The sequence below is a fragment of the Neolamprologus brichardi genome, chromosome 6 (assembly GCF_056152115.1).
Source record: "Neolamprologus brichardi isolate AB-2024 chromosome 6, ASM5615211v1, whole genome shotgun sequence".
NCBI classification, from domain to species: domain Eukaryota; kingdom Metazoa; phylum Chordata; class Actinopteri; order Cichliformes; family Cichlidae; genus Neolamprologus; species Neolamprologus brichardi.
The window spans coordinates 25,650,079-25,660,820 of record NC_142109.1 but is presented as its reverse complement, the minus strand read 5'-3'; the positions used below and the strand labels follow the sequence as shown (position 1 = coordinate 25,660,820).

The 10,742-nt window shown below is 35.6% G+C and overlaps 2 protein-coding genes across 4 annotated transcripts in view; both read right to left on the bottom strand.

Annotated features, from left to right (window-relative positions):
- Nucleotides 1–311: 311 nt before the first annotated feature.
- LOC102779740 (ependymin-like) lies at nt 312–4,192 on the bottom strand. The gene is made up of 6 exons (XM_087842580.1): nt 4,048–4,192; nt 3,710–3,744; nt 2,327–2,461; nt 1,856–2,039; nt 1,347–1,434; nt 312–807 (listed from the first exon to the last, which is right to left on the bottom strand). The coding sequence occupies exons 1-6, from the start codon at nt 4,190–4,192 to the stop codon at nt 657–659; spliced, it is 738 nt and encodes a 245-aa protein (XP_087698706.1). The 3' UTR covers nt 312–656.
- Nucleotides 4,193–7,309: 3,117 nt separating this feature from the next.
- Nucleotides 7,310–10,742, bottom strand: part of pnpla6 (patatin-like phospholipase domain containing 6) — a 32,135-nt gene continuing 28,702 nt past the window's right edge. For all 3 annotated transcript variants that reach the window (XM_035907775.2, XM_087841906.1, XM_006790806.2), the window contains 4 exons: nt 10,322–10,438; nt 10,090–10,177; nt 9,700–9,845; nt 7,310–9,030 (listed from right to left, as the gene is read on the bottom strand). In XM_035907775.2, coding sequence (XP_035763668.2) covers nt 8,956–9,030; nt 9,700–9,845; nt 10,090–10,177; nt 10,322–10,438 — 426 coding nt within the window. In that variant the 3' untranslated portion in view covers nt 7,310–8,955. The remainder of the gene's footprint in view (nt 9,031–9,699; nt 9,846–10,089; nt 10,178–10,321; nt 10,439–10,742) is intronic.

The window sequence follows — 10,742 nt, the reverse complement described above, 5'->3', positions numbered from 1 at the left end:
GTCAAATTTGAATTTCTTTAAAAAGCAAAAATCCTAAAGAGCAAACAATCAAACAGAAAAGAAAACATTTGAAGTCCTTGGCTGGCTTCTTTACCTATATTTTGTGTTTCATACATGGCTTAATTACACATCAATGATTGATTTTGCACAGGTATGATTTAGGTCTCAGTATAAAAAACAGCATTGACAATTTATTTTTAGTTATGTCAAATTAAAGTTGAAACTTTGTCTTTCTATGTTGTTTGGGGTTTTTTTCTTGTTTTTTTTTTTTTTTTACTTTATTTATTATATTAACATTTTCCACACAAGCATTTAATTGCAAATAAGTTTATTGACATAATGACAAAGACAGAAGACAAAGCAAATCTGAAATCTGTTATTTGAAGGTCTCCTTTATGTAGTGTTGACTGCGTATCTGTAGTTCTCACTCTAATAATATAGATTTTTTTATTTACATTTTCTACCTACAATCCAAAGGTAAGGTCTGTGAATTGCAGATGACAACTCTGCTGGATGTCATGTTAATGTAACTTTAAAATGACATGATGATTCAGTCATCATCTCATGATGATGACTGAATCATTCAATATGGATTTCTGCTGAGGGACAGGGTTTGTAATTATCTGTAATTATCTTGCTCAAGATGCTCAAGATGTTTACTCTATTCTCTTGCTCTTCGTGGCCAGAGACTCCATGACAGTGAAGAAATTATGTGGTGTTTCTGTTTCCTCCAGTTCAGAGTTGGCACAGAAATCAGGAGGCAAGTAGTCCATAGGGTTTGAGGTGCCAATTACCCAGTTGAAGGTGCTGAAATTAAAAAAATACAAGTTTACTTGTATGACTAGGTTACCAACATCAAATTCAAAATTTACAGATGAAAAGCAGAGAATAGAACATCGTAACACTTCAGTGTCAGTGTTTCTGTAGGAAGGCTTGTTTTAAATGGATTTGTTAAGAATATTTGAATTATTATTGAATTTTTAATTATTTATTTATAGGGAACCATTTAGCCATGAAAATGAGCTACTGATAAATTACTGAGTGTTATGTGTTTCTCAGATGTTCATGTTGCTTTGTAGTTTTACTGGCTTACCAGCTATTGGTATATCTGGACTAATTGGCTGTGTAGACTTCAGATGGGGAGAGGTGTGCTGTGTATGTTGTGTGCCTGTCATGTTGGTTAGTATATATTAATTTGTGGAGTTTCATTTATGTCTAAGTTTCATATGTCATGTAGAATACTGTAAATCTTATCTAATCTACCCTTTTCTCATAACTCAATTTTTTTTGCTGAGTCTGCCTACATACCTTCCCTTTACATTCGAGACATACTCTCTTACAGTTACCTGACAGTGAGCCACCCAGATTGTGGAGTATAGCTTGTGAAGGACACAGGGATGCAGCCGATCTCAGTAAAGACAGTTGAATAAAGGCCTGAAAACATAAAGTATAGGTTATATGTAAACAGGCTACCTGAGTGGCATAAAATTTTTTTTAAAAAGTGTTATTTTACATTTACTAAATTCACTACTATTCATTTTTATTCTGTCATAAATAGGAATTTACTCTTCTTGTCACTATGCTCGACATGCATGCACAGGCAAAGGTAATTTGGTCATTTAGTAGTACATTGGCTTAACCTAATAACTAGTAGGATCGAAAGGTTTATTGTAGCATACTGCCAATCCTTTACTACAAAGTCTACTTGAAATTACCAATCAGCATGTACATTTACACAAAAATAAATTAAACTTTGTCTTCCAAAATAATGAAAATAGCTCATAGCACTAGTGGTAGTATTCATGGCCTTTCAGCCTTAGAATTAGTATAGAACACATTTATTTTTGCTTCTTACCATTTTCTGAAAGACTGCCATACCAGGTGTTGGTTAGCACACCCATTCCCCAAGAGGAGGAGGAGCCCATGAACACCTGACCCATCAGTTTAGCATCAGGGGGAACTTGCATGGGAATGAAGGAGGAATCCAGATTCATCTTCTTGCAAGAGAGTGTTTTCCAGTTGGACTCGTAATAGACCCCCTGAAAGGATGAACAAAGAGATTGAATGCTCTTATCCTGTTCACATCTTGGCTTTTATGCTGCCACGGTCTTATAATGTGTTTGCATAAATATTTTTGTCATTTTATACTTTCATTTTAGTTTTTTAAATGTCACACTAAGTTTAATGATTGGAATTCTGTTTATGTGTTAGGTAAGACAGAAGAAATTAGTAATTTGAATGATATTTAGATACTTTTTGAAGGGGGAGGGATCATTATGAAAGAAAAAAAACACAAAACATCAGCAATTTAATGAGGCTTTACTACCTCTCTAAAAAGCATCAGCTGGTCCAGAGCAAAGTCCTGATTGTCACCAATTCCGAAGTTTTTAACTCGCATCCTCTGTCCCAAAGCATCATAGGTTATTAATCCCGTTGAGGAGATGAGTCCATCGCCAGTCATCTGAAAAGGAGAGATAAAAGCAAGTTTTAATTTAATTATATGGTCATTTAATTATATTTAATCTGCTATGCCTTTAGTTTAAAAGTTTATATGATGCCTGACTGCACTACTGAGAAAAGCACAGAGAACTGTCTAATTGATTCACAGCAAGCAACTGGATATCATGTGTCCATCCAAGCAACAAAATCTTTGTCTCAATGAAATGAAGTGTTTCTAGTTGTGAGAACTCATCTGAAGCAAATGATATCATCTTGTGAGGCTTATGCTGTGAGCATGTGAGAAAGTGAATGTCCCAAACATATTTTCCTGAACTTGTCTCTAGCTAATGTCTAAAACCCAGGTACTAGCGTTAAAACATATTTCAGTACAAGTTGAAGTACTTCAACTTCAGCTTATTGATCAGCTGACCTGCTGGTCTTTGTGGATCTACACAGCTGAATTCAACAATACATCAGCAGTTATTTCATAAGTTGTCCTGGCTGATTTCCATCCTTTATACTGACAGTAAGCTGTTTATGCTGTCTTCATATTATACTGTATACAGCCACGATCAGCTTAACTTCAAATTCATTTCTAAACTTCTGAGTATTTTCATGAAACCTTTAAATAATGCATTCAGTCTACCTCAGATTGTTTTGCAGCATGTTTCACAATATGTAAAAACATAATGCCACACGTACAGACCCAATATTTGATTTACAAAAGTGAGGACTTACATGTAAATTTTGCATTTATCCAATACCACTGCAATATAGTGGTACCAATATAGCTAGCAACACACTGTGTGACAAACTGCACACACACTCATGTGTTTGTCTGCTGAAGTGCGGGTTAGGCAAACCAAGTATGCGACAAACAAAGGTAACAAGCTTTTTTTATTTTGAAAATGCGTGAACTAGAAAGTACAGATATTTGTTAAAAATGTAGGGAATAAAAATAAAAAGTTGTCAGAAAAAGAAATACTAAAGAAAAGTACAGACACCTGAAAATTCTAGTTAAGTACAGTAATGAAGTATTTAGACTTCATTACGTTCCATCTCTGTTAAAACCTAATCCGTACATATTAAGGCACAAAAAAACTGCTCTGTTGCTGCATAATCATACTATTATGTGAGGAAATATTACATCCAACAGAAAAGGGTTCAGTTGGCATAAAATACAAGAGAAGTTTGCTTAACACTGATCAGAGCAATAGAGATATACAGTAAGTTCCTAAAGATTATCTGTGGGGCACATCAGTGAACTCACCACAGTGAGCCCTCCACTCAGCAGCTCTGGAACGACTGTGGAAGAGAAAGTCAAAGTCATAAGCTCCATTTGTTATAACAATCTAAAATTGAATGCATAAATATACTCATTGGAGAACCTTAGCTTACCATACAAATTAATCTTGGCAGCCTAGTTTGACTATACCTGGTTTTTTAAGATAGATTAAAAAAATATGTCTGTGTCTCTGAGTAAAAATACATTTTCTAACATTATGAATTCAGTTTTTTCATATTTCTGTTTCAGGCACATTTAGCAGGTCTCTTAACACAGATATAGACATCAGTTTGAGTATCTTGTTCATCTAAGTCCATACTCACCACAGGGTTTGGGGTATTGGGCGACACCCACTGCCAGCAAGAGGCTCAGGCAGGACAGCACACTGATGAAGCTCATGTTGAGAAAGTTGCAGAGTCGCCGGACCAGGAAAATCTGTGAGCGCTCTGGTTCAGGAAACACTTCCATATAAATCTGCTAACAGGAGGCAGTGCCCACATCATGTGACGTCAAGTGATGGCCTTGTGCATTTTCTGGACTATCTACTTCACTAAATAATTAACAGTTGTACTTTACAGTTTATAAGACATGGCTGTTTTTAATGTTGAAGCCTAAAGCTCATGACTTAAACTGAAAATAAAATGCAAGTAGGCTATTCTAAAATGCCTTATATTTTATCTTACATTTACATATCTTTTGCAAAAAAAAGGGGTGTATAGAATGTCATTAAAGTATCTGAAAGATAAAAAATAATAATAATAAAAAATAATAATAAATAAAATAAAAATAATAATAATAAAAATGAACATTAATAGTATAGCCCTTTTTGAAGGTTATTGCAAACAATTAATCCTTAACCCTCTCAAGGCAGGTGTTGCAGATTTGCAACAGTTAAAAGCTAACAACCTGATTACCCCACATACATATTTTATGAGTTTCTTTTTACTCAGAAGTACCACTGCTGAGAGGGTTAACCTATAATTATTTTGCGTTGCATGTGGAGACGTCCTCTTCAAAATTCTTCTTACAGTTTGTGCTATTCAAACCTGAAGATTTAGTGCCTTTCTCAAAAACAAATTTACCTGTAAATCATTAGTTAACGGGCTAAATGGCTCCAATCTTTTAACTGCAGATGTAAATATTCCCATGTTATACTAAATAACTCCACCTGCTTATTTCTCAGCCTTGATGACAAAATCATATCTGAATGTCACACTGTGGCGAGTTCTTCAGGATCCTTTGGTTATGCACTTCTACCGAGGGAACTAAAAATTAAACAACTGACTCACTTAAAAGCATCAGGTAGTACAGACCAAAGGTCTCACCGGCGTTAAAAACTAACGTTTTTAACTTGCATACTCTAAAAGCATGATAGGTTATCAATCCTGCTGAGGTGATCTGCCCACTGACATTCTAGGTTTTGAATACCACAAGTGGCAACAATGGTTAATACATCAACATTAACCAAAATACAAAAAGTAATGCTTACTTTGTGTTGTGTCAATGCATACAGATTATCAGAGTATTTGTATAAAAACAAATATGAACGCCACCACTTTTCGGTGGCCCAACTGTAGCTGATTAATAATGTCATTATTTCAGATATTCCTCTTATGTTCAGAAATTCTAACTGTCACCTCCTTATTATTCTTCCCTACATAACAAAATCCACAATGACACTTTAATAAATATAATTTTTGCTTGTTATTATTTATTTATTTTTACCTGTGAGTGAGTGTGATAAATGACCCCTTTAATCAGGGCATTACAGTTCACACAAGGCTAATTTCCAGTGGAAAGAGATTTGGGGGAAAAAAAAGTATATCAGCATATGCATGTTCAACATATATATAAATCTGTCTTTACACAATTGACTCTCAAATTAGCAGAATGCATTTACTGAGTGTACATAAATAAAAAGGGAAACCTTCATACAGATAAACGCCCACTACATGACCATTCAGAATATGGGTCAAATGGAAACAGCTGCCACTGACTACTGATAGTGATTAGAAAAAGTTGGAAGGTGCTCCATCTTTATCTTAGGACTGATAGTCGTTTACAACACATAAAAAGGGGCATAATTTACAGGAGGTCACTGTGGATCAAATGTTTTAAATTGGTTAATATTAAATGCAAACCAAAGTATTTATTTTATCAACACGCTGGCAGTTTGGTTGTTGATTCAGCACTTTGTTCCAATTTTACTCTCTACAGTTACCGGGGTAACAAATACAAATCACTCAAGCACAAGCGAGCAAGTTTGAGGTAGTTTTACTTTACTTGTTTTTCTACTTCTGCTCCACTACAACAGAAGGAAATACTGTACTTGTACTTCCTACATTTATTTCACGACTGCAGTTAAATAAAAGTTAGATAAGAATATAAAATACGCTGAGTGGCTAATTAATTTAATCTCCCCCACAGATTATAGAAGTAAAACAATAACAATTAAGTGGGTAATGAATAATTTAACTTAGGAATACATGGCTATTATTTTAATAGCACTTTCTAGATGCAAACTGGCTGCTTTTTTGTTTTTTGTTTTATTAAGCAAACAATTAAGAAATTATTCAAGAAAATATGCATAAATTTGATCCATGGTTAAAATCATTTAAAAGTTACAGCTAGATACAAGATTTCTCAAAATTGCATCCACCTGAACTACTGGAACAGTAATAAGTTATTGTATAAGTAAATAAATATTTATAAATATTTAATAATAACAGTCTTTAGACTGTTTAGATACATTTTTACAACAATGCACTTTTAAATTTATGAACATTTTCAGAATTTAGTTTTTATTTGTACCATGGCACTTGTACAAAGTGGTGAATACCCTTAGATTGTACTAAGATAAGAAGCTATAACTGGTAGCATTTTAAGTAGATTCAATGAGTTTAGAGCTTCATGGATTTATCAACAGGTTGTTAACTTTCCTTAGTTTTCAACACAGAAAAGCCAAAAAACAACACTGATTGTCATCAGTAGCTTCATGCTGTTATTATCACTTGCTCCCTACTCTTGACTCGTACATATCAAGTTTGTCAAATTTTTAACAAAACAAGCAAACGAACAAAAGTGAACTGCAGGGAAGAAACTTACCAGCATGTGTTCTCGAGCAAGACTGCCTTCAACTTATCTTGACCTGTGACTTTGTTCATGTCACTTAATGTTAAGTGAAAGGAATTCTTTCAGCATATGTTGGAAAAATATGGTTGTTTAAAGTTATTATAAGAAAAAAAGTATTATAATACGAAAGCTCCACATTACAAAATAAATGGACTTTTATTCGTCCTTTTTTGTTTGATTAACTCTATTATTATTATTTAGTCACTTTAAAAAAAAACCTTTTAAAGAAAAAACAAAAAACAATAGGATACTACAGATCTGCCAGTTTTATCATGAAATGCTCCTATACCTGATGAAGCAACCAAACATTTTTGCTGCAAATAAACTTCTGGTGTAGCCCAAAATCAGTATCCTTTTAAAATAAGCTGAAAATCACAGCTAGTAGACAGATGTGAGACAAGTAAATCTCATAAAAACAGTTTGATAGACAAAAACAATACAGGTTACACATAATTGGATGCATATTATATTTATTTTTCAATATGCATATTAAATATTAACCTTTTTTTTATACCTTAGATTCCCTTGGCATCTCAAGTTTCAGGGCAATCATTAAAACAACCATCTTTAAAGAAAAGGAATAAACTCAAACATTTCAGTGCAAAGAGCTCAAGCCAAGTTCATTAAAACAACATACAATCCTGTCTCCGAGTTTAAAAATGAATTAGTTGACATGTATAAATAAAAGAAAACGAAAACAAGTCTGGCAACTGTCCATAATAACTGAACTGATGTTACAAGAACAAACCCCTTTTTTTTCAGTGTAAGTTCCCTTGGTTTGCAGCAAAGCATCAACTTACAAATTCTCACTTCATATACATATATTAATATGAACATTTTGTGTATTTTAATATAATCTTGTTACAGTTTCTACAAGAGGTCCATATGAATTAAATATTATATTAGGTGAACTTCTGTGATTTAGAGGTTTAGGATTACTCGGGATTTCTGCGTATTATCCACATAATCTGTTGATATTTTCAGGGTTTTATTGATAATGTTGGCTCGTTTTGGAGATTATCATTACTCCAAAATTTGCAATGCACTCACACGTACACCTTGTTATCACCAGAGGACACTATTGGCATAAATGTCAAGTCATACGCAGGAACCCTGAGTACTGTGCGTGTGACCTTGCCTAAGCATAGGCAGACGCAAACTTGTTTGTTGTTTAGTGTCAGTCAAATGATCGCTCCACAGTCATGCTCATTCTGAGTGTGTTGAACTTGAAGGCATCGTCTTTATCTGGCATCATCTCAAAAAAAAAACAACTCAAACGGCAAATTTTTAGCACACAGACAAAATGTCGTCCACTCACATTCATCCCTAACTTTCACCGCACACTCCATATTGCTCCCCATCCACCCAGCTTTATCTCAATAATGTATTTTTGAAACCTGTCCACTGCATTAATTCACAAATATTTCTGCTCATTCAACCACTCCCCTTTGGTGATAACAATTTGCCATTCTTCCTGTAGCGTTCCCTAACTGACTTTCTACATGGTATCTAGGATAATCTTAACATAATTACATTATTAGTAATTACAGCTCTGTCTATGCTCCCTACTTTTCTTTTTAGTGCCCAGTTACCATTTTAACAATTCACAGCTTTACACATCAGTACCAGTCACTCCAACACACAGGTAACCCACACACACTCATCTGAACAAGCACACATGAGAACTGAGGACTATGTATGTCAAATCATCAATGACACAGTGCAGAGAAGGTGTGCTGACATTAAAGATGTACATAAAGATTTAGAGAAACAGAAGGAACATGCAGGTGATTTCAGTTGCTGAAATGGAAGTTTAGAGTCTCAGTTTTTGTTATGGTTGGAATTACGGTAAAGTTGACGTGTCTGAAGAGACAGATTCTGGGTGGGGTAAATTTTCAAAGCCTGTTCTTAAACCGCATAAATCAGGAGAAAGTCACTTGATGCAAAGAAGATTCAGCAGTTTAGACAATAAGTGGCTATGCTCCAGAAAGAAAACTTTGAGTTTTTAGTAGATGCAAGGGCTGAGTGTGACGCCCACATCTAACACTGAAAATTTATGGACCCTTAGTCTTATGCTCCTACTCCTTCGTGGCCGACTGTCAGCAGTCTGAGACTTCAGAGGTGTTGGAGTCACTGGCAAGTTTCCGACGTTGCCTCACAGATTTCTCCTCATCCTGTAGAGAAGACAGTGTTTTAACCATTTGGTGCAACTTAAATCTAATGCCAAGAGATCCTCCGTTTCTCGCCTGACAAAATCTCATCTTGGACACAAGGTATCAAACATAAAATGTCTTAGGAAGGTTTACAGAACCTTGGTACTAGCGTGTTTGACATAATAAAGCGTATGGTGACTGTATGTTTCATTGTATTATTTGTAATGTAGAGTGTAATAATAATAATAATGAATTGGATTTATATAGCGCTTTTCAAGGCTTTTCAAGGCTTTACAATGCCACTATTCATTCACTCTCGCATTCACACACTGGTGGAGGCAAGCTACGGTTGTAGCCACAGCTGCCCTGGGGCAGACTGACAGAAGCGAGGCTGCCATATCGCGCCATCGGCCCCTCTGGCCAACACCAGTAGGCGGTAGGGTAAAGTGTCTTGCCCAAGGACACAACGACCAGGACAGAGAGCCCGGGGATCGAACCGGTGACCTTCCGGTTACAGATACGCTTCCCAACCCCCTGAGCCACGGTCGCCCCCAGTGTAATAAACATTAAAGCATTTTAAGGGTCTGAAGATTTGCTGGAGAGCTTTTCATCTAAAGAGGTGAGTTATTATTGTTTCATTGGAGCAAAGAATGGTTGCTGGAGCTCAGAGAATTTAAACTGTAGTGTTACCGTCTGAAAAACTCCATTCTGTCCCCACTCCCCAGGAGAGTGGTCTTCAGGGTACTCTGCTTCATCTTCCTCTTCCTCTCCTTCTTCCTCTCTTACTGTGTCCATTCCATCTTCCTCATATTCTGTCAGACAGTCTGACTCCTCCCCTGATCAGAAAGATTTAGAGGAGATATTATAGAAAGAATTTATTGAGACTGACCCATCCATTTATATTCAAGAAAAGAGACAAGGATACAATTCCTTATTTATCAGACTTATTGAATTGTACGTTGTCACAAAGGAGAATGCTGTAAGCTCTGTCTTTACTATTCTACATCAGAAGGAAAATATAGTCCAACAAAACATCAAGAGCAACTCTTTCTAGACAATAATGAATTAGTAATTATTTACCTTCTGCAGCAAGGTAGCTTTGGACTGGCTCTATCCTCGATACAATCTCTGCAAGATCAGTGAAGTCAGCTCCTGGACACGTGTAGGACTAATGGACAACATGTTATTATTAGTATTACATATGGAACTTGCAGGTTCACCTTTAAAGACACGAGTTACAGCAGCCATGTAAGATAGGATTAATAGTTTAAGTGTGCGTATGTGTTTAAGTGTGCGTATGTGCCCTTCTCACATCTGTTCTCTTGCTGTCATTGTAGTCGGCTGAGCGATGGTCCTTCAGCATGTTCTCGATGATGTCACCCCGAGCCCAGCCAGTGAACACTAACTTGCCGTGCTGAAAGCCCACATCCTGCAATACACAGTAGTTCAAATGAAAGCTATAAGTGTTTAGAAACAGAGCAACTGATTTAAATTCAGACTGAAACACTGATGGATCCTGTGGTGTATTTAGAGTAATAATCAACATTTATATTTGCACTATGGGATGTTAAACCGACAGTTGACTAATTAAAGCTGTGATAGCTTTTCTTATATTGCAATATACGATCTAAAGCTAGTAGCTTTACTTAAAAAAAATTAGCTGTCGATTCCATTTTCAAAGAAGCCCACATTGTTTTCCAGTATAAACAGAAACCAAAGTAGTACTTCTCCCT